Raw genomic sequence first — 24,857 nt, forward strand, 5'->3', positions numbered from 1 at the left:
TCCCACAATGTTTCCTCCAAGCTTTCTTGGCTTTGTTTCTAAATAAATTTTGTAGATGTTCTACAGTAAAGAGGCCTTCCAAATGGAGCCGCCTGCTAATGTCCAGGATGACAAGTTAAAGGACAGCAGCAGAATGGCTCAAAGCTAAGCAAGACCCTATGGAGGAGGTCAGTAGTCAAATGCTTAGAGTGTAGATGACTCACATGGCCAGGGACGACTCAGTGACCTTCCCAGGATTGCTTAGCATGGGAGAATTTCAGGATTTTTCCCTCTTTAGACTCTATACTCATCATAGCAGAGCCTCTTCAGTAAAATTTGAATAATACATAGCAGGATGGTTTCCTGACTTTGGCAGTTTTCCCAAAACTATAGTTTTTTGGCTATATCTTGTAGATTAACTCCAGCACTTTTGGAAGTAGCTGCATTTTTACATCACAACCTGAAAATGGTGACTTCCCCTCATTTCTTCATCCATCCCCAACATTGACAGTGTGTGAAAAAGCTTTTTTGCTACAAATGCAGGAGGTGGATGCTCTGCCTCACAACACAAAATAAACCATCAATCAGGAAGGGTTTCAGCATGTCCTTAAGCTTACTTGCTTGTTCATTTTTTTTTCTTTTGTGACCAAAATCAAATAAAAATGGGAGCAAACACACAGACATAGAACAAATCATTTGGGAATTCAGCACAAAAGCTTTCCAATGTCATGCAAAATGGCCAGAACTGACCCAGAATTTGGAATCTGGGTTAGAGGAACTGATTTTTACTTGTCATCAGGAAAATGCTTTATAGGAGCATCACATAAATCTCTGCACTGTGTAACAGCTACCTCCACAGACTCCAGGAGCATATGGTTTGCTTTAGGAAACAAGCCCCTTCCATGGTGACTGGGAGCCCACATTATCATGTGTAATGAGGGAAAAATCAAGTGCAAGTCACAGCTGGCTCAGGATCATGCTGGCACTTGCATCTGCCTCTAGCAGCTTCCCAAGTTCCCTATATGCTCCTCACGAGCAAAATCTAAGGTGCCCCTAGGTGCATCTGAAGGAATGCTCTGCTGAAGACATGACACTAGACACATTGGCTTGTCCTTGGCCTAAAAGATCACCGAAAATCCTCTGTTGGCTCAGCTCTAATAGATGTAATTTAATCTTCAACCGGATCAAAAAAGGTCCATTGAAGAAACATGTACATCAACTTTGGCATGCTCTAGATCAAGTCCCTTGTGCTATTTACCCTTCCCAGCTCCTACAGCAAAGCACAGAAAGTCACCTCCTTCTCCGGCATTAAGACCCAAAACTGTGACTATGAAGACCCAAACTTAGAATAAGAATGGTAGGGGCTTTTTAAGTCTCCACTGATGCCTCCAATGGCGATTATTTAAGTCTGTCAATGTTTTATGTATTATATCACCACATTAACTACCTAGGCTTAGCTTACAGTTAAGATGGCATTCCCATTCCAAAACTCCTCTTGGGGGAAATTACAGGAAACTGTGGAAGGGAAATTATATGCAATTACCAAGAATGGCTAGTTAGAATCTCTCTATTATTATTTTTAAACATTTTATAAAAAAATGTGTTCAGCTGGACGTTAAGTTGACTGTGTCAGAAAAGAGTGGTTTGCATCCGGTATTATGCTTTCAGGGTCAATCTTCCCATTTTCCTATGGTTTCTGGGTTTTCTAGCTCCACAGCTTCAGAGCACGTGCCCCAGGAGGTGTGTGAGTGCGGAAGAACAACTCAAAAGAGGCACCGCTGGATATTCAAGGTCTGGAGATAGCCACAGTTATGACTGAGGTGCACAGCTCATGCATCTTTGCTTGAATAAAGACATTGCTTCTCAGTGACACCTCACCAAGTCACATAGCTCAACTGTTACAGATTTTGTTCTTTATTCACAGTTTGCACCAAATAGTTGGATGATGTCAAAGGGTGGCTCAACACAGAGCACCAGAGCCAGTACTTCTAAAATGTACTGTCTTCTCAGTCAACTTTTTATTAGGAACCTCATTGGGACCTTAACTGTAAAATAAGTTACATCCTTCCACCCCTTGACACTTAAATGCCTTGAGAGGAAGATATTGCTGTTCTGTGCAATGGATGGAAGGAGTTTTTTGCAACCATCATCAAAGGGAGATTTTACCTGAAATGGTCTGAAAGGTACCTTCCAAAAAAATCCACCCTATTTCACCTGTTGCTAAAGAACAAGGAAATCTCAGGAAATCTCTACTCAGAGAAAAACCTGATGTCTGCTCACAGCCTTTTCCTGCAATATTTCCTTGGAGATACAGCTTCTCATTCACAGTCTCTGCCTCGTGCTGCCATTACTCTTTTCCTCCCCTATCCTTGTTCCTCCAGCACAACTTGTACTAAATGTCAGGTCCAAAACCAATGGGTTAGTCACAGCAGCAGCTGCAGTGTTACTCTGCAGACTGTGACCAGAATGGCAAGCAGCAGAAGGCGAGGCCATGGGGTCTCAACTTCTCATCTTAAGCCCTTGGAGCATCCTGAACAGAGGCTGAGTCCCACTGAAACGTGCTTTCCTTGCAAGAGGTCAGGAGCCACAGCAGAAATTGGTTCTGCCAACACTTTGGGCTGGATCAACTACTGCAGCTCAGCACTACTGCAGGGAGTTCTGCTCCATCAGCCGTTGCCAAAGATGAATGCTTTTGCTGTGCAAAGGGCTTAGGTTTTGATCTATATAGACATAACCTCACATATTGCCTAACACTAAAAAAAAAAAAAAAAAAAATTAAAAAATACAGGGTTTGGACAATCAAAGCTTCCTCAGTTTCTGACGCAACTTGTCTTTTTTGTCACTGTCCATTGTGTGGCACAAACCTCATGGGGACGTACTCCATCGAGCCAAGAGGGATAATTTTCAGTTCCCAAAGCTGCCCGGTACAAAAACAGGTTGTTCCAGATCAGGAGGCGGGAGGAAGCACTTTCACTCCTTTTCGTGGCAAAAGACACTGACAAATGCCCCGTTCCATGAATCTGTGTCCAACCCCACCACGCCATGCAAAGGTGCACTGCAGTCCAAGTTTGAGCAGATCCTCAGCTCATTTAGCAGCCCTACCCACAGATGCCTTCCGAAAGTTAGCTTTACTCTCCCAATCACCCTTGCTTTTACCTCCCTACTGTGTCTGATTTGCTCTTCACTTGCATGGTCCAGCTGTGAAAGAATCAATTGGCTACAGTCCTGCTGTTCCCAGGAAAAAAATCAGGTCTCAGGATTTTTTTTTAAAGGTATCGCAAAGACATGAAGCACAGAGCTAATACATACCCCGATCTCCTCCCGGGCGTTTGTTGTGACAGCCAACCATAAAGCAATAGCACTAGCACACCCAAGCCCCAGCTTTGCCAATAGCCTGAGCTAGAGGAGCATTTCCATGTCCCTGCAGAAATCCATCGCAGAAGAGTGCAAGCCTCACTGCCCACGTGGCGCCCAATTCCAGAGCACTTTTGGCTAGTTCTGGTCCTTTCAGCAGGAGTAACCTGGGTACTGAAGGCTTCCAGAACTCAAAAGATGCCTGCTTGCTTGCGTTCAGAAACGAATGCTCAAGTGATCTCTCTGCTGGATAATGAAAACCTCAGCTGGGGCCCCATAACACCTACAGCTGTGATGGCGGAGGATGGCTGACTCCTCAAGCTGCAGGACAAGGAGAACGTCAGACTGTACTCTCTGCCCTGAAAACCCAGATGTGCACCATAGGGGCAGGATGAAACAAATCATTCTTTGATATTCAAGCATCTTCCAAACAGGAGAACAGGTATCAGGAGAAAACAAACAGATCCAAGTACAGTGGTGTGTACAGAAATGAACTAATATCAAGCTTGACTGAAAAAGTTGATTAAATTAGTTTAATTTAAAAGCCCAAACAAACCCTGAAGGAGGTTCTTTGTTTATTGCTTTTTACCGACAGCATGTGTTACTGAAGAAGCACCATGTGGGCATGAAATATTTATTCATTAAATCTTTCATAAAGCTCCACACTATCGGTTTCACTCAGGATATATTTATAACTTGTCGAAGTCCACAAAAATCACTCCTTGTCTTTCCTCCACCTCCATCCCCCTCCAGACTGTTTATCAAAGGATTAGGCTTTCAGTTTTCATCGCAATAAGCCTGATCCTCAGCTCCACTGTTGCTTGTACACAAGGTGCTGCTTCTGTAATCACAACAGGGCAGTTGTAGTGGAAATAGTTCAGCCTTCCCTGTACCACCTGAAAGGGACCGTTGCCGTGCTGCAAACCAGACTGCTGCGTTACCGTGTTCCTGCTGTGAGAACAGCAACACCATCCATTTATGCAGGAAGGCACCATGCACCGGTAGCAATACATGGAAATAAAAGCCAGGACCGACGGTGCACCCAAGCAAGGGAAAAGCAGTCAGAAAAGGCATTCATTTCAGTATCGGTACATCCAAGTCATTTACTATCAAATCTCAGTCCATCGGGGAAAGCCCTTCTTGAACCCTTCCTTGGCTGTCAGCCAACCTACCGATCAAGCCCATGCTCCAAGTTGGGTTAATAACACGCTAGCATGAACAGTGCTTGCTATATTATCCTCAGTGTTAGCTGTAAAACTATGTAGTATTGTTTTACTTTGTTTACTGACTATATAGCTCGGTCCGGTACAGGAACGAAGATAGGTTATACTTAGAAATAGAAATTAAAGTACTTTCCATCCATAACTGTGCAAAAATCCAGGATTTGCATCAGGACAACTGCATCAGTGAAACTGTCACCTCTCTAAGAAGTTGCACTGACACTAATCCGGGTGCGGGACAAATCTTATTTCCCCAAGTAATCCTGAGGAATAAAAAAAGCACCTCAAAACGGATGCAGAGCGGGCACTTCAGGTGCACCGCAGGGTCCCACACAGTTTTGGTGGCCAGAGTCCCTGTGTGCATCCCTGCCACGGGCTGTCTGGTCAGGCCTGCTCCTGTTTCCCTTACTCCATTTGTTTGTGAGAATAAATAAATATAAATACAGCATAAGCAGATGTCGTTGTCCCTGGAAACTAAGCTTGCTGGCTATGTTTCTGCTGAAATGGTTTCTTGCTGGAAAATCATGTTTTGATTAAAGTGTGTTCTTTTCTTGCTTTTCATAAATAGAGCCTACTTCATGCACAAGCTTTGAGCATTTTTTTTTTTTAATGGAAACCTAAACAATCTTGCATGGCTTTGGTTTTTCAAATGCCTGATCCTCAGGAAGGGCTGGGTTCCCCAGGCACAAGAGCACCTCATGGGGCACTGAGGAGAAGACATCTTGGGATGCCTCCACAAAGAGAGACCAGACCCTTGTGAGAGAAAGTCTAACCCAGGCAAAAGGGTAAGGAGGGACCAGCACCCACGTATGAAACCCATAAGGCACTGCTGCAACTCGAGACAACGTTTTGGGTATTTAATCCCAGAAACAACTGTCTTGACATTTTTGAGTGGAAAAACAATGACTTTTTTTCCAAAGGAAAACATTGATGAGAACAAAGCAGCAGCTTTGCATTTATGGTTTCTGTGAAGGGGAAAAATACCTCTTCTAAGTCAGTTCCACCAAAAACTCAATAGAGAAGCACAAAGAGTGACCCCAGCTGATGAGGCTTCACCTCAGGAGAAATCTTCCCCTTAGCAGATTGCCCAACAGAAACCCGTGACCATGTACCTAAACCACAGGGTCACTGCAGAGCCAAGATTGGGAGCCTCACGGTAGCTACACTCCCTAAGGAGCTCCTCCACCGCATTCCCAAAAACTTTGAAACAAATGGACCTATTTTTATCCAAGCATTGATTTTTCCCCTCAATAGCCTCCACCACTGACGGTGGGTCCCAGCTAAAGTCAGAGCAGCCAACACCTCGTATTTCCCACTCACACAGTGTTTCTTTGTCTGAGTTTCACAACAGAAATACCAGGATAAATCCATTTACTCCCAAGCCCACCTTACAAATCTGCCCCCATCTCATCCCTACAAGGTTCTCTGCAACTATGCCTCTAGACCTGAAAAATTATATTAAAAGGAAAATCAAAATGGAAAAAGTTGACCTCAAGCCCAGAAGACCTGGAGGCGCTCAAAAACTCTGCATTTGATAAAGCCTACAACTCAAACTTTTTGCAAAACCTGTCGCACTGCCCAGGCTGTGCCACGTTTGCACAGTAGCTCAACTATTACTTACACTCCCAAGAGACACGTGGGGGCCTGTTACACTCAGTTTACCCCAAAAGGGTCTCACTTGGCAATGTTAACACCTTTCAAAAGTAACTAAAGCCAGCAGCACATGCAAAGTATTTGCAGTTTCACACAGTAGTGAAAAGACCATTTTCCCCATGAAGACATTATCCTGATGCTGCACGAGCAATGGGCTAACTCTTGAATTTTCACATCCCAGACAGAGCCATCTGAGTCACGCCAAGGAAGAGAAGGAAAAACTACTGTAGGTGCTGTAATTAAAATATTTCCTTCTTGGGAGTGAGTCTGTGAGGAGAGGTGGGGGGCTGGCAGAGAGATGCAGAGTAACGATATGCTCCAGAGATTTCCAGCTCCCGCAAGCTCCCAAGAGGCTCTGGAGTCAACTGACATGGCTCCTACTAGGGCAAACTTCAGCCAAAACACTGCAGGCACTTCAGCCAAAGCTGGCGTTATTTTTACCTCCCCTCCTCTCCTCCCCTCTGCCATTTTTAGGAAAGAAAGAAAAAAAAAATTCTATTTTTTATATGCTTGTTAGGTATAATCTGTTAAATGTTCTATGCCAATGCATAAGCTGCCTACTATGCTAACAGCATTTTTAATTGACATTTATTTGCTGACTAGTTATTTATGCTAACGTCACCCTTGCATAATTAATACCCTGCTAAAGTCGACTTGAAAAGCACACAGAAAACACTGTATTAGAAGTCATTTGCAGTATTTAAAATAAAGAAATCGTGCAGTCTGTTTACATTAGGTTAGTCTAAGCTTGGTTTTGATGGAATAAGAGGATAAGGGTTGGGCAAAGAAGATATAAACCTACATACTACTTTAGAAATATCGGCAGTCTTTGACAGTACAACTTGCCAAATAAGATTTCCGAGTTTCATTTTACTTGGCTCAAGGGCCCAGTTCTTAGCTGATGTAAAACAGCATAAGCTCAGTGAATGCCTACTGATTGTCTCCAGCTTCCAGCTCTTAGGAAGTAATATTTCAGGTGAGCCTTCGGTGAAAGAGCTAAACCGAGGCCAGATCTGCTCTCAATTATAGCAGTAGGAAAGCAAACTCATCTCAGATAAGTCAGTGGAGGCAAGCCAACTCCTCATAAAGATAAATGAAGTCCACCCTGCCCATCTGATCTCTACCTGCACTATAATCATGGACCTGCAGGCATAGTTTACTTCCTCTGGGATGAGATTACCAGGGGAAAGTTGGCTTTGGTTAAAAACAAAACAAAACAAAACATCCATGATCGCATTTTCTGAGAAAGAAGCTCAGGAAGCCCTCATCTATTTTCAGAAACATTATCTCTGTGGCACCCTGAAGAACCTGTGGACAAGCTTTGTGGACACAACTGTCCTCCAAGAACGATGCTGAAAGGCCACATCTCCACCACCATGCCCAGATGTGCCCCTCAAAAAAGCCTCCTGTGCACCTAGGGAGTCTTGAATGACACTAAATCCACACCCTGACCAGAAAGTGATTGCTCAAGGCTTGCTCTTCGCTTTGCTCCTGCCTCACCATCTCCCCTTACTGCTCCTGTTCCCAACCTCTGTGCCTCATTTTGTCTCTATCCCACTACTTTCTGTTGTAGCCTGGCCACAGCATTTGTTCTAACTGCTACATCCATCGATGATTTCACCTAACACTAACAAAACACAAAAATTGGCTCAAAGTTAATTTCTTCAGTCTGTCTATTAATCCATCTGACATCTTGCACACCAATTTGCTGTGCAACACAGCCAACCATCTTTTGACCATGCAGAATCTGGTGAGTCCTCATGCCGTAAGTTTTGACATGGCCAGCCAGATCCACTTCTGCCCTCCCTTACACCAGCTATCTCAGAGGGATTTGGCTCTTTGATAGATTCAGATAATAATATTTTTAAAAACAAACCAAACAACAAGTCACTTGAAGGCAACCCGCTTTGCTGTGGCACAAGTTTTATCTCCTTTTTCATCCATACCCTGCCCAGCATCAGATCCAGCACTTCGAATCTGAGTGGAAGTCCCCTCCTTTGTCCTGGATCTAGGCTAAAAGTTAACCTAAGTGAAACACAAAAACCTATTTCAAATAGTGACCAGATGATGATGTTTGCCTTCACAGAAAGCTTGAGCAGGCAAAATGTTTTATGTCCATCACTCTTAATGGCACATTTCACTTGATGAAGATTAGCACCATTCAGAGGGACTCACTTCACCTCATGATCAGGCTTTTCAGCTTTAATTCTCCTTATATCACTGTAACAGAGAAGTAAAAGCTGCTTTCCTATACATAATCACAGTCCAGTTGATCATCTTGATCACCAAATTCAATGATAGATGGTGTTCAGAGGTTTTTCCATCTGTACCAGTTCATTGTAAAATCAAGATATAGACCTGGTTCTCTCCCCGCTGGATTTCTTTACATCTCCAGTGTCCTCTGTCTCCTGGTTTACACGGCGAGCAGACTCAAGCTGACCGCGTAGATCCGCACGCAGAAATGCCCTATTTGAATTTCCATCTGTCAATAACATTAAAGCAGAACCACCTCGGCAATTACAAGTGTACACAATAATCTTGTCGTCCAGTGTCTTTAGCGCATCCCAGAATGCATTAAGATAGTGCCAGGAGAGATCCGGCTCTGTTGGCTCAGCTGTAAATCTGCAATCTGTACAAAAACACCCAAGTGTCAATCAAAAGACGTTCTTGCTCTCTACGTGGTTCACAATGCATAATTTAGCTACTACGCTTGTCAGGTTCTCCACGCTGCTCTTCTACCTGATAGTAAATGTGTTCATGAACCCAACTGTCATCAACAAAGGAAAACAGCACATGGAGATAACAGGCTAAAGGAGGCAAGAGACTTCTCTTCCTTTCACAGTTACAGGAACTGCTAGTAAGGGCAAGTTTAGTTAGACTTACATTTTTAATGCTCAATGGGTGAAACATCCCAAGGGATGCAGGTGGTTGAAAAACAACTGCATCAGCTCTGTGCTGAGGAGGAGGACAGTGCTTGGGTAAGACATAGGAGGGGATAAATGCTGTTCCTGTTTCTATGCAGGCTAACATAATGGGGAAATTTTAACTAACCAATGGAAAGTCTATGTTACATCCCACCCTTATAGTGTAAAAACAAATCCTACTATACCACCACAGCCTTGCCACTGTCAAGGAACTTTGAAGCAGGTCGTCCTTCCTCATATAAATTACAATTCCTGAGGACATTTGTCAGAAAGGATGAAAATTTCACACTCAGCTACATTAGGCAGCAGCTACACACTGGTCTACACCACAGTTAATACGCAATAAAAAAGAAATCTTTGTCCCAGGACGTGACTTTAGAGCTGATCAGTGCCAAAGCTACAGACCATAAGGACAGCTTCACACTTGCCTCAGCTAGTTCATGAATAAACATCCAACTCATTCAAATGAGTTCTATATTAACTAATTTAAATAATTTTCATTTTGCTTTGAATAGTAAACAGATCTATTCTGCCAGGATAGTTGAGTTTGCAATTCAAATTACACACCGATTTGTAATGAGAAAAATATAATTAATGGCAAAGCTTGAAGTAACTACAATTTTACTCCTCTGATTTCCTGCAGGGAAGGAGGGGGTGGAGGGTGAAGTTCGCAGGCACACAGGCACTCACACCATCCTTTCATAAGCCAATACAGTTTATTGCAAACTCAAGTACTTGGCTTGAGCAGTCCTATTCTAGTACGTTGCACCATAATGTCATGGGAGGACACAACATGACTTGACATTATACTCACAGGCACCATGATGCAATACTAACGTCACCCAATAAATAATCATGTAACAGTCTGTAAATTAAATGACTTCCTTCGATTGGGATCATAAACAATGATTATGTGGCAGCTGCCCCTTAAAAGCTGCGTGTGCTGAACATTAAATCAAGCTCTATTGATTTGCTAAACTGAACCAGCCCGTTTTCTCACATCTCTCTCCCATCTAATGAAATTCTTCGTCCTATCATTTTGTACCATCCTTGTCTGGCATCGCATTTATAAGACGAGTGCCAATCAGTCCAATCTGATTCGTAAGCAGAAACAGAGCATTGTCCCAATTCTGGTATTTTGCCATTAAACAAGTCCTTCTTGGCAGATCCGCTTTTTAACCAAAGCCTTCAGCTCCTAATTAAAATGAAATCCCGGCCATACTGTTTGCATGGTCTTGCCAAGAGATATCCTCACTGCAGTCAAGATGTGCAGAATCAAGCCCTTTGAAAACAGGTCCATGCAATTTGAAGCAGGCATTCATTTCTTCCAAAGGTCTGGCAATAAAATAGCATGTGATGCTAAAAAGGTAAAAAACCTCCATGGAGTTCATAGAGAACATCAGTTTCTATTTTAGCAATCACAGAATCATAGAAGAGTTTGGGTTGGGAGGGACCTTTCAAGGCCATCTAGTCCAAGCCCCCTGCCATGAGCAGGGACATCTGCAGGTTGCTCAGAGCCCCAAAGTCCAACCTGACCTGGGATGGTGCCAGGGATGGGGCATCGACCACTTCTCTGGGCAACCTGGGCCAGGGTTTCACCACCCTCATTGTCAAAAATTTCTTCCTTATTATATACTCTGAATCGCCCTCTTCTAGTTTTAAACCATCACCCCTTGTCCTATGGCAACAGGCCCTGCTAAAAAGTCCGTCTCCATCTTTCTTCCAAGCCCCCTCTCAGCCCTGGCAGCTGCAGGAAGGTCTCCCCGGAGCTTCTCTGCTCCAGGCTGAGCCCCCCCAGCTCTCCCAGCCTGTCCCCCCAGCAGAGCTGTTCCAGCCCTCGGAGCATTGCTGGGGCCTCCTCTGGCCCCGCTCCAGCAGGTCCATGTCTCTCCTGTGCCGAGGGCTCCAGAGCTGGACGCAGCCCTGCAGGGGGGTCTCCCCAGAGCGGGGCAGAGGGGCAGAACCCCCTCCCTCGCCCTGCTGGCCACGCGGCTTTGGGGGCAGCCCAGGGTACGATGCAAAATCTGATCCTGCAGGCTTCACTAGACAGAACTCTCAGCTCTGCAGTGAAGTTTGTCTCATTAAAATAAATTCACTGATGAGCAAAGCAATTAAGCACAGGACAAACTCCAGACATCTTGTATACATAAAGTCTAGAACTCACAAGCTACTTTGAAAAGCTGCTCAGAGCTCAGTTCTCCCTACAGAAGACAAGGGGCACTCTTGAAAATTCAGGTTCTTCCCCGTGGTTTCCCAGCTGGAGCGATGCTCTTTTGAAAACCCACCTTTGACCACAGGCTGAACCCTGCGGGCAAACACCCAGAGGAGCTCTGTGATTTCTGAGCACATTTAGGACCTCTCTCTTTCCCAAGTGAGAGAAGTCCTGAAGGCTCAAATCCCCCCGCGCATTTTAGATGCCTCATTCCAAAATAGAACCCAAGCTCTTAAATGCTTAAATATCTTTCGAAATTACAACCTACACATTTAATTTATTCTTTCTGAAAACTACACTAAGACCTATTCAGTCGAGTTTGTTCACTCTGAAGGAGGGACACACACACACACACCCCCCCCCAAAACAGGGCAGGTGCCCAAATTTAAGACCCTGGTATACAGTCACATCACCCAGCCGGAGGAGAAAGGAGGTGTGACGCACTCGCTGCACATTCGCGGTCATTCAAGCAAGACAATTCACTCAAAGTAGCCACAACCCAAAGAGCAGATTCCAACATTTCCATGAAAAGCAGTTGCCTCCAGTTATAAAACAATTGTTACTTTCTATTACAACAGTCGATAAGATCTCTCACCCCTTGACCCTGGCATTTTGAGATTTAGTTTACGGCACTGTACACCTTTCTGATAACACTGAGTACAACCCACGAAATAAAAGGTAGTTTAAGAGACCAATAAAATAAAATACCTAACCCCCACACAGCCTTGATTTACTAGTGCTAAGCCAACAGATTTCTCAACCATATCTGACTTCAAGAATTTTTTTTTTTAAAGCAATCAATCCTCTGTTTATTCAAAAGACACAGACCAGAAGAAAAAGATAAATTTTGCTCAGAGTTCGGCATACACAAGGCAAGAATGTCAGCTCTGGTTCAAACACCATGTCTACAACTCACTTCAGTGGGACGTCAGGCAACACCTACAGCAAGAGAAATCACACATGGCACACAAATGGCACATACACTTTTTTCAGTGGTCACATGCAACAGAAAGTAATATAATAACTTCAGCAGCAGAATCCCTAAACGGGACTTTTCTTAAATGCATGCAAAAACCAGAGGCTACATATTCATCTCTTCCCCTGATTCAGAACAAATGGGATATATAGTAGGAAGACGTAGGAGTAGCAGTGACAAATATGCCTCTGCTTGGAGCTATGTAGTAGTAAGGTTACACAGCTGTTCCATTGCTGTATGCAGCTAAAACAACCCCACATTTTTCTTAACACTGCGAATCAAAATGTATTATTAACAAAGTGTTCCACACGGGCCACTCAGTAACCCACAGCTCTTGCATTCAGCTTTTGTGCAACTAAGAGCTGATAATCAGGACATACCCTAACCTATAATGACCAAATTTTGCTATCTTTAATGGTGTGTATCTACCATTGGCATTAAAGGCTGCAAGAATCTGTCACTGCAAAGTTTTAAAGTTCCAGGGCAAAACATTTGAGTGCACAGCCAACTTGTGGTTTCAGTTACACCCAAACTGATCTTGCTTAGTTTAGTTTATTCTCACTCTGAATTTCATCCCTTCTTGCTACAAGATCAGGACAACTTTCCCCTCTAACTGAAAATCACAGCTTTGCAATTTAGCAGTTAAGTTTCTGTGTTAAGACAGCTTCCTACAGAAGCACCTTCTGTTGTTACCAACTAGAGCAAAAGTGCCTTTGCTAAAGGCCAACTGGCAAACTTAATCACTCATTGGCCCATGGGGACCTGACCCTGACTGTGTCACCCAACACCAGTTGAGGATCCGGAGTACCCGTTCCAGATCGCCTGCAAGAGATTAAGCACCAGCCCAATACTAGAGCATGACCCTAACAAAACACAGAGAACTCACCATCTGGAGGCATCAGGACCTTGTTATTCTGCGTACACCAACCAACGGGGTGAAGATCTGCTGTCATCACGTCACACCAGAAATCCGCCCTGCGGTCATCTCCATAGCCACAGTAGCGAAGCAGTAAGAGCTGTCCACATGTTGTAATGATCGTAGCCACCCAATATGTATCCGGATTGCTCTTGTTGGCCACTTCTAATTTCATCCCTGGTTGGAAACTGCTTTGAAGGCTGATTTCAACCTTACAAAATGATAAAAACATGGCATTACCTTTTCTGCTTTGCAGGGAGACCCCGTCCCCAGTTAAGCAAGATAATGCTGCCCTTAAAGAGCAGCTCTGGGACAGGACATGAGTTGACAGTGCTCCTTAATCCAACCATCTCCCCCACAATCTGTCTGGGCAGGACCATTCCTACTTCACTGCCATATACTCCATCATGTAAGGTCCTGCATGCTCCAAAGAGTCCCTCCAGCAGTGGTGCACTACATCTGAGCGAGGACTGGTACCCATCTTTGCATCATACATATACCACCTCCCAGGAATCAGTGGTAACTCAAATGAGGCTTCACTTCCCACTACACAGCTCTGTCGGGCGAACCATAGGACACATGCAAGGTAGAAAGGCAGGTACTAAGCACCTCTAGGAGACCAACTATAATATTTAGTCATTTAACAACACTGAAGCACCCCCTGAGGCTTGACAAGCATCAAGGGCTGAATGCTGTACCAGGCAGACCAAGGAGAGAGTTTCCACTAAATCCATCCCCAGCAGCTCAAGCCTCAACCGATTCACTCTCTCAGAACCCTGGTAAATAAGGTACGACCCATCGCTGAAAGACACAAATGGTTTGGGTCGCTGTCCTGTCATCTGATGTAGATGTCACTTCCATTTATTTCACCAGTGACAGATCACATATAACTTGCCTTAGGACACTGGAGATGCCAGTGCACCTCTTCTAGGATGCTGCAAGGACTGCTGTTAAACACTAGGGCACATTGTAATGTGTCTTCCAAGGGCCACTGGGATGCCTCTGGCTGTTGTTGATAAAGAAGTGGATGCTGGTTCAGGTGCCAGCCTTGTCTTCAGAATACCATGCAAAGTGTAGCCTGTTACTCCCTATAAGATGCTTAAGGACAGGTTCTTACAGGTTTCTTAGTACTTTATCTCCTACTGAAACCAGACACATTATGAAGTCTGGTTTAAGCCCGACTCTGATTAACTTCTCATTTAAATGACAGGTTAAAATGCCTCTTTCACTCACAAAGATAAATATAATATGGTCTACTTGCCCACCTGAGGACTTCACAAGTTGCAGAGAAAACACTCCTCTGGCATGTTAGCAGTATTCCCTCACTCAACCCACTCCAGTTTATGACACGAGTGCTGCCCAGCCAAAGCCATTTATTATTTGCAGGTAAAAACACTCCATGTGCCTTTACTTGTGTGGGCACTTCCATCAGCCTCAATGCCTGGAGTCACAGAACAGTTGAGGTTGGAAGGGACCTTTGGAGATCGTCTTAAGATTGAAGAAGGTCTGTGACATTTATTACTTTGTCATAAGACAGGATCATAGCTCTTGTGATGCTAAGAGTCACCACACATAATCCAGGATACATGTTCATTTGTAGTTTTTCTCCTTGCGCTCACCGTAAGTAAAGACCAACATGGTATTCTGGAGGCAAGGGACTTGCGACTGGAAATAACATGAAGAGTGGAATCAAACAGACAGACAACATAATCTTCTCTGACAGCTTTCAGGTTCTGGCCAACCCAGGGTTTTTTCAGGATCAAGTTTCAGATTGTGAAGCATAGTCACTAAGGACTGTTCCCAGCACTAACTTGTCTCACATCAACAGTCCCAGGATTGAGGTGCTGTGAGACACTGCAATCAGCAGGATGAGGTTGGCATCTCCATGCACCTAAAGACATCCTTAAGGGCTTCATGAAGCACAAAACTACCTGGATGTGGTGGGCTTCATGAAGCACGAAACTACCTGGATGTGGTATTGGCGTTCAGGCCTGGAGCTCTCAGGACGAGATGCTCTCTCCAGACCAGGAGATCAAGGATGTATTGGGGTTCAGGCCTGGAGCTCTCAGGACAAGATGCTCTCTCCAGACCAGGAGATCAAGGATAAACTCTACAATAAGCATTGCCCTGTAATTCTCCAGTATAGAGAATTATGGTCCTTCATCCTGCAATACTGCACTGTTGTTAAAATGGAGACAGAATAGGGAATGGAGAATTATATTATTTTTTCAAATTTAGATGGAAGAGAGGTTTTTCATCACTGCAGCTCCTTACCCCTTCGAAACAATCCAAGAAATCACCTGGAGATAAAGGTGGTTTAATGGCATGACAGCATCCAAATACAGACTTCTCTTAAAGTAGTAACGGGTTCTTCAGGAAGCTTCCCTCTCACCACACCACAGCTACACTGTACCCAAATGACATCTCTGACAGCAAACACTCAGTGTAAGGCAAAAGTCAGTGTAAAAGCATCCCAGCTAAAGCCCCTCTATTCCTGATGAAGATGTCCACATCCTCCAGAGCACACAGACCAGCTAGGTGAAGCTGGGAGAAAAGCCTGCGCAACTGAAGAGCAGCTGTAGCAGAACAAGTTGCTACCTACACCTAACGGGTCAGGTAGGAGCATGAAGAGCACTATCCTCATGGGACTTGCAGCTGAGGATGGAGAACCACCATGACTTGTCGTGGCTTGGCTAAGTGGAAGGCATCACAACACCTTCCCAGCAGGCCCCAACATCTCTGACAGCAGTCTTGTAGCTGAACAACAAAGATGTCCTGGAAAAATCCACCAATGTGGCCACACGCACACCCTTGACTGTGATGAAGAACTCATACATCAGCTTAATTTCTGTCCCATGTCCTCATGTGACATGACACACATGGAGCTGAATAGAAGAGGTTAAACAACTGGTGGTGGATGGAGAAGCTGGTCCCAAACAACAATATCCTTGACTGTGATGGGCTCTGCTTTGAGACAGTGTCCTTTCTTCAAAGCATGCTCTGATATTCTTCATCAGTAAAGATTTTAGACTTCGAATGCTACTTGTGCTAACACAGACCAGAGCCGCAGACCATGTTGTAACTACCACCGCTGTCTGTGTGATCCATGTTCACCCAGGAAAAGCATCACCTACCCAAGTACTTGGTTCTCATGCTCCTGAGACAGCACCTCCAGGCAGGAGGCTGAGAGATGTTTTCCCATGGGCCATGCTGGACTCTAGTGCTGAGTGAGGGACCCTGCTAGTCAGTAAACCATGCATTAAGATGACAGCTTCGGAGAAATAAGACACTCTTATGAGATGAATCTCTACAGGTTGGGATGGAGAATGATGAATAAAGAAAGAGAAGGAAAAATAGACGAAGAGAAAAAAAAAAATGAGTGCCTTATAAGCAAAAGGAGAGCAATATAAGCCCTCAAAAATGTAAAATTTGAACCAAAGGCAGAGGATAAGGAAGTGGCATAGACACAGCACTCTGAGCTGTGATTGCAAACACACTGAATTCAACTAACACAAGCTGGGAGGCTATTCCCACAGAGGTTGTCACAGGCATGGAGAGATGATTTCTCCCCAAAATGGTCAAACCTCACTTCAGTTCTCCAGGTACTCCCTGAAAACCAGAAGAGGGAACACGCGCAACACCCACAAGGCTCAGACGAAGCACGTACGTGTTTGAAGGAGGTGTGGGGAGCAGCACTCGTTCCTGTTTCCTCCAGGAACTCATCCCAGTTGAAGTCTGCATCCTCAATGCTGGAGCCCTCATCTGTTCAAAACAAAAAAAAAGAAAAAAAAAAAAAGGAAAGAAAAGCAGCCTAAAACACAGCCAAAGAAGGCAAAAGTTGTGTCAAGGAGTTCAGGGTGAGAATAGCAACCAGTATAAACATCAACACAAGGGAAAACAGAAAGCTTGTTTTAAAGATCCGTGTTTATCTAGTTTGCCTGGCTCTTACTGCACTTTCAGCAGAATCTGGGACTTTTGACAGTCAGCGCTTTGAGATCAGAAATTACTCTGCCTTCACAGCAGTGGGGGAACAAACCTGTCATACTGCAACAGGAACTCGTGGTCTTTTATTTTGTATTTCATGTCCCTCTGTCTGGAAGGAAGGTGACCGCCTCTCCGCTACCACGAGCGACAACGGTCTTGCTCGTTCCGCAAAATCAGGTCACTCAGCACTGTTAATTCCAGCAATGCCCTGGTAATAATACTAGACGTTGCTTCTGTTGGCTGAGCAATGTGCAGAGCAAACACTCAAACCCTTGGGGCTGAGGAGCCCCAGTTTCAGTCCCACCTGCCTTTCTCTCCTTCCTCAGCATCCTTCCACCTAGAAATCTCAGCTGAGGTCCCCATGCCTCCCTCCTCCCCCAAGACTACAGCTGCCTTCTCCCAAATCCCCCAGCACACCTCACCAGACCACTGTTGCCTTCTTGCTCCCTGCATTTGTCCTTGCCCCATTTCAGATTTGGAGCTCTGCATCATGCCTCCCCCATCCGCACCATCGCCCCCCACGATCCTTCCTCACACTAAAGGACTTGACATTACTACTCTTTATTATTTTTGTTCATAACCACGCTGAGTAGAGCAGAGCTGAGGCCTCAAACCATCACTGAAACACACACAGCAATAATTAAAAATAAATCTTCTTTCACTTACAGAAAATCAGCCAAATCTGATTGTTTTCATTTTGTTCCCAAGCAATCTTGCAAACCCAGTTTCAGCCCCAGAGCAAAAATATTTACAGTCTAGCAACGAGCTCTTTGCAATAAGCATTTATCAGGCAAACTCTGCAAGACCCTTACCTGCCCAAACATTCATCAGCATGGTCATGATGTAATTAAAGTGACTCATGACAAACTGAATTAAAAAACCTCCCCAGACAGTTTTACGAAGAAAACAGCAGGGTTAATTTATTGCAATTATTGCTACAGGTCTCCAGTTTTCAGGACCAGAAAATTATGTTGTGCAATGGGAATCTCTCATTATTAAAAGAGGAAGACAGAGGTTTTATTTGCTGCCTATGGAGCCAGACACACACAGGCGAGGGGAAAAAAGTGGATCAGAAGAGGGTTTTTGAGACAGAGCTGGTGGAGGGTAAAGATCTGTCTGGGAGTTCAAAGAGGAGCGCTGAGCTGTCATCGCTGTTAAAACACTTGCACAGTGCTGCATCAAGTCTAAGGTCTGACTCCTTGCCTTAAACTCAAACTCAATTAACCTGCTTAAATATGAAGATGTAAATCAACATTTACTCCTGTGACAAAGTGGCTACCACATGACTTTTCAACTCAGCAAGACACAAAATAACCCAACTTCATGATTACAACCTGAAAATAGGAAATTCAATGCATGGGTTTTGTTTTGTTTCTTGCAATCATTGCAAAAGTCTCCAGGCGTAGAAGCTAACTGAGATATTTGACCCAAAATGAGGGGTTTGTTCATTCTTGACTGAAAGATAAGCCACGGCTTAACCACAAGGTAGGAGCTTAGTGCAAAAATTGCTAAGAGTTTCCCTCATGTATATCATGTAGGCAAGCAACTTAGATGATCAGGGAAATTTTTCAGCCTTAATGTCTGCAACCCTGTGGAGTTAATGTTTTAGAGAAGAACCATGTCCAGAGATTTCAAAGACTGAGCCTGTAAAATCAAGTATCTCAGTCCACGAGTAAATGGGCAGATATGGTTACCCATTCCAGACTTAAAATTACTCTGATGCTTAAGCAACTTTCTACCCCGAGCACAACAAATCCCAGTCCCACTAAAAGTCAGCGATGTCTGACATGAAAAGCAAAAGGCAAAAAGCTAGAAGTGCATCCCCTTCCTGGCTGCTCCCCACTTCTGCGTCCAACTGCACTTGTAGTGTTGGGATGGGCTGCTCAGCAACTCCAAGGACATCTTCACCTCAGACATCTGACATGGACAGGACACTTCCAGGTCAGCCCTGGGCTCACTTCTCTGCTCAGCTACTTCCATTTCAGAGCATGAGGCATTTGCCTCAGACCATGATGCTCTCCATATATTCTTAATTTTCGTTCCTGCTTTTTTGCTCTAACCTGCTGGGTAAGTCCAGACAAGTATCTCCTTTTCTCCAGTCTTCCTCAGTAGTCTTACGGGAAGGAGTCATTCCACAGAGCAGTGGAAGCAGGGACGTTTAGGCAGTTCAGTCTATGACCTCCAGCCCTTGCAGGGAGCAGTGTCTCCAGGGTGGCAAAATCTCCAGAATTTTGCAACAGCACATCAATTTTGTTAGCATGACAGATGCTAGTTATGGATGCAACAAGGCCTCCTGTACTTCATAATCTTATTACCCATGACCTACTCTGCCACATGCCAACACCGAGAGACTCACTGGCCCCACTGTTCCCAGTCCCACCAGCAGGTTCATTCACATGTACTCCAGCAAAACTCACAACAGCAACTGTTCTAAAAAAAGCACCCAGATCTCCCCTTTCTAAACCCAAATAGAGAGGCTTCAAGACCCACAGGGGGAGGCAACGTGAGAGCTGCAGTGTTCCCTCCCTGTCAATTTGCTTCTCTCTGACACATCACAAGTCTGACTCCTCTACTGTGTTTTATCTGCAGACTTTATCAGGAAATTACTTTTACAAGGTCTGTTAAAATAATGTCAGAGCACTCATTTATCATGGCATCAATGTTTTATTTTGCTTCATTTTATCACAAAGGATTTTGAAGGGATTGTAAGTTTCCAAAAAAAAATATTTTCAATGGACTTTGTTCCTTTCTAGAAAGCTGGCAAGGGGCATCCAGAGCAGAGACACGAGCTGTCCCAGGATGAGATCAGCCCAAGGGACCCAACCCCATCCACGCACGTAACGGGATTGTGCTCAAATCTCCTCAACCATCAGAAAAGCCCTACTGCTGAGGAGCAGAGGACACCTCCTCCCGACCTCTCTCAATTGCCTGGAGATCCCTGATTAAAAGGCAGACAGAAATGCAAACTGCCTTTTAATATACAACAACGGCCATTGTGTCCACTTGAGCAGCGGACATCACAAAGCTGATCTATTCATCGCTCCTCAGGTCACCGCTCCAAGAACAAAGTCCTGACTCTGCTGGAGAATTGCAAAACCCCACGTGCCAGCATTTCACAGAGCTCCCTGTGAGATGACAAATTTGGCATTAAGTCTATTTTACATACCAGCTCCATTTCCAGTTATTGGTACTTAGGCCCAGCGCTCTTTCTTAATAAAAAAGTCAAGGCTGGCTAGCCTTCAATACGGTGATGTATAAACAAGCCCAGGATGGCAAATAAAATCAACAAGTCATTATCTGTGAGCCTCTCAATGGCTTTAAAGTGCTCATGCATTGACACTATAAAAATGCAACTGTTCCAGCTATTAACAGCCTCCCAGGATGTTTGGCTGTGGGAGGTAATGGGGATAAAAGACCCAAAACCTGTGGCTCCAGAAGCACAGATTTTTCCCAGGCTTCACTGAAGAAGAATGTATTTGTGGCAAAATGCTTATCCATCTTATTTGCAGCACATAGATACATTCGTGACTTTTTGAGTGAACAGAGAACTGAAATGCTTTAGCAGTTAACACACCAAGCAAGGTGGGGGTGTAGTGAACCTCATCAACAACAAACCTCCAGCATGGCCTTGGGAGGGTCACCAAGATCCACATCCCCAAACAATTTTAGGCGCCACAGACTAGTTCTTCCCATTCCAAAAGCACTGTCTATGCTTGGCAAACTGAGTCTCATCCTATAGGCACCCACCTCTCTCCCAGGGATACAAATGGATCCAATAGTGACTAGATCAGGCTGCAGGTTTGCACTCTGGAAATGTCTGAATTAGAGGACAGGAATCCCACGTCGAGAGAGTGGTCTGCACCACATGAGCAACAAGGATTGAGATGTTCCCCTCTGCTCCAGACAGGGTTAGCTTTCTTCATCCTCAGTGGGGAGCAACAGGCAGCTCCAGATGGCAACTCAATGCAAAGGCAACCCAACGCAAAGGCAACCCAGCACCTGTGTTAAAGTGGGATGACTTCCTTTCTGGACATGTATCTTTCTCTTCACTGGTGATACAGGCAGCACCAGACTACTACATTTTGTAAGGTGTTTTAAGACACCTCAGCTCCAGATTCAGATGTTTAACTCTAGATGACCCTCAGCAGTCATGCCTACGAGTCACACTGTAGAAGGGAGGCTCTTTCTCTTTCATATCTATGGGAGAACACAGGGCAATATTTATGTTCTTACCTAAGGTACCGTAAGAACATCCTGCTTCCTTCACATGGGATGAATCCAGATTTCTCATCACAACCCCTCCATACATACACACCCTCCCCTTCACACAGAGTCAGTGGAGTTTTCCTGTGTGCGTTGACTCCTCATGGATGTCTAGAGACATCCATTAGATGAGGGCAACCATCTATGATTCCCCACCATGTAAAGTTCCTATCATCCGACTATTTCTCGTTCAGGGGTTTCCTTGAGGCAAACGTGGTTTCTACGCAGTTAACACACTGCATCTGTCTTCCATAAGCATGTCCAAGTTTCCTTTGAAGCCATCTGAAACAACCAGAACCACTGCATGTACCATGGAAAAAACCCAAAACTTTGGTTGGGCTAACAACCCCACAGCACAGGAAAGTTTCCATCTGTGTCCCACCTAACATGCAGAGCTTAAGAGCCCAGTTGAACCTATAACCTATTGGTCATGTCAAGACCAACTGGACTACCCCACATCTCAAACACGTTTTCAGTTCAACACAGCCAGATTGAAATTTTTATAGGACATACCTCTCATTTTTCCCTACTCTTGCTGACCTCTTGAAAGACCACCTGCATTTCCATCTCAATTGCACAGGCGTAATGCAGCTGCCTTCTAAGATCTGCCCAGGTGGTCACTGGCAACCTGCAGGCCAAACATGCCACCCTTGTTTATCATTTTGATGCCAAAGTTGCAGAAGATGATTCCATTGCACAAGGGCCTGTGGAAGACAGCCCATCCTCAAAAATCTTACAAGGTCACCTCAAGGACCACAGTTCATAGTTTAACTGGCATGGTCTCTCATTGCTGTGAGCCCTCCCCCCGCCAATTCATTAGTGAATGTGGCAAATATTCAAAGACTGGTCACAGCTTTCCAGTGGGTGGTGTCCAGCAAAATAGGAAAATCACTGAGTCACTATGAGAAGTGAAGAAACTGAAGGCTGGGTGGCCGAATTTCTGAGGTGCTGAGAGAGAAACAGTGAAAAGCGGACCAAAGACACAGCTTTGCAAAGGACTTCAGCACAGCACTGACCGATAAAGCACAAACAGCACCACCAGAGAGAAAAGATGCAAAAGACACTGAAGGCGAAGCATGCAGAGTGCTAAAGCAGTCACCCCAGCACGGCTACCATTGCATTTGAGGAGTGCTGAAACAGTGATTCACCACTGATGAGGGCACCTATTTCCATGGAAGTAAACTTAAGGCAGCCCTGCACGAGGCCCAGCTGCAAGCACAGACTTTCACCTGCCATTTACATCTTAGCATCCTTTTGTCAAGAATAGCTCTTACAGAAATGCAAGCGAGTTCTGGAAAAGCATTCAAGCATGAGAGCACCAAAACAAGTACCACAATGCAAAAACAAACCCTTTTGTGCAGATTAACTGACTGATAGCTCAGTGTTGTTCTCCACAAGTTCATCAGTTGAGTTCTCCAATGCAAACATGGAGCAAGGAAGAAGTTACAAGTTATAGCTGAGCCAAATCAACAATTCAGTGCCACTGGGAAAGGTCCCATTCCCACCAGCATGTGCTCTGGCCCTCCCTCTTCCTCCAGCCAGTTCAACTCACAAAGCTGTCTGAAAATTATTGACTTTTTTTTTTTTTCTATTACCTTTCTGCTGGATTAGCAAGTTGATTGACTCAGCCCAGGGTGTGATGTGCAGCAGGGGCGGTGCAATAGAAAAGATGGTATAAAGAGGAGTCTCCCATTTTGGCATCAGAAAGAAAGCAGATTAGGTCTAGCCATAATGTGCAACTTCACCATAGGAAACAGTCTCTTCCTGTTAAGGCTAGATATGGGAAGTTAAAGCACCTAATTCCAGTAGAAGTCACCAGAAGCTAACGCTTATTTTTCTGTATCTACTATGACGATGCCCAAATTTAGTGCAGTGAATCCTCACCTTTAGGTGCCCACCCCTGAGCATTACAGAGCATCCAGTCATACCCATGAGTGCAAGGACAACATGCAACCAGCTCTCTGCTGGCTGGTCTAATGTTTGTGAAGCCCTGTCACCTGAAGCACTCAAAAAAAAAATTCTGGAGGAAAAAAGGGTGAAGGGTCAAAACAAGGGAGAAATGCCGTAATTTCTGAATGCTCATTTCCTCTCTTTAACCACAGAACTCCAACAAAATAAAAAAGGCTGGAGAAACACAAAGAACACAATATGATGCCCTGGGAAAGGTTTTCCATTGCTTTTTGTTTGAATTTTTAATAGCTGCTCCATACTGTAGAAGAGATCCAGAAGAAGAAAAGCTCAAACTTCCCAACCCATCAACCACAGGACACAGTCCAATTCATAAGACCCAAAAAAGGCCTTCAAGCTGTTCAACCACTGCCAATGCCCCCCTGGCAATATGACTGACCCACCTCTACCAGTGATCAGCTGGAGGGCTGTACCAGTGAAGACAACCCATGAGGGTGAAGAAGAGCTCACCTGAATCAAAGTGCTCCCTGTTGCCATTGGCTGGGCTCTGACCCTTCTCTGGAGAGAAATGCTGGGTCTCTTGCATGGCGGCAATGAAAGATGCCCTTGTCTCCATGGTTCAGAGGAAGAGGCCTTGAATTCCTAATTCATCCTGCAGCAGGAGTGCCTAGAGGACAAGCTAAAAGAAAAAAAACCCAGTGAGTTATTTGTTCTACCTACACCAACCCATTCCCTCAGCCTTCCCTAATGGTTTTCAAGTCATCCCACGTTGACTGTAACTTTTCGATCCTGCTCCCTCCTCCAAGGTGAAGCTAGAGTTGGATGAGGAATCACAACGAAGGATGTCTCCCGTTAGTAGAAATAATATCAAAGCAGCAATAACAACAATAATAACATACAAGATAATGACGTAATAAACTACATCCACAATATTCAACACAAAGGATTCACATCTCAAAGTTCCCTGTACCACCAACAGAGAGGGAAGGAACAGCCCATAAGGTAGCACAACCCACGCCAAAAAAAGGCACCCAAGAAAGGCCAACTCAGCCATCCTCCAACAAGTCCAGCTCTTGGCATACAACTTTTTGATGACTATCACTGTGTGAGCTATATCTTGCTCCATAAATATTCAAAATTCCAAAGGGGGATATTTACGATAACGAAACAGAGGAAGCACTGAAGGAAGAATACTTTGGGAGCAACTCGAATAACTCTAGAAAATAAAGTTCAGCATGCAAAATACAGATACCCTAACGAAATAGCGCTGGCTGCAAATGTTTTTCAATGAAAACTGACCTAAGCTAATTGCACTAGTTAGTACTATGCAGGGTAACAAATATTAACTTGGGTGTAGATTGGGTTACGTTGGCAGAGGAGATCCTTCCATAAGGAATGACCATAGTAAATACAACTTGTAATAAAAGCACGCAGAGATGAAATATTATATCAGAAAGGCAATACAGGC

At 44.5% G+C, this 24,857-nt stretch overlaps 1 protein-coding gene across 1 annotated transcript in view; it reads right to left on the minus strand.

The window, feature by feature from the left end:
* Positions 1–24,070, minus strand: part of LOC104625019 (scm-like with four MBT domains protein 2) — a gene marked incomplete at its 3' end in the record, with an annotated part of 37,702 nt that extends 13,632 nt beyond the window's left edge. Inside the window, exons 1-3 of the mRNA XM_010292539.1 lie at positions 23,900–24,070; positions 16,902–16,996; positions 13,205–13,445 (exon numbers count right to left, since the gene is read on the minus strand). Of these exons, the coding sequence (XP_010290841.1) occupies positions 13,205–13,445; positions 16,902–16,996; positions 23,900–24,005 (442 nt within the window). The remainder of the gene's footprint in view (positions 1–13,204; positions 13,446–16,901; positions 16,997–23,899) is intronic.
* Positions 24,071–24,857: the final 787 nt, after the last annotated feature.

Source organism: Phaethon lepturus, unplaced genomic scaffold, assembly GCF_000687285.1.
Source record: "Phaethon lepturus isolate BGI_N335 unplaced genomic scaffold, ASM68728v1 scaffold3658, whole genome shotgun sequence".
Lineage (NCBI taxonomy): Eukaryota > Metazoa > Chordata > Aves > Phaethontiformes > Phaethontidae > Phaethon > Phaethon lepturus.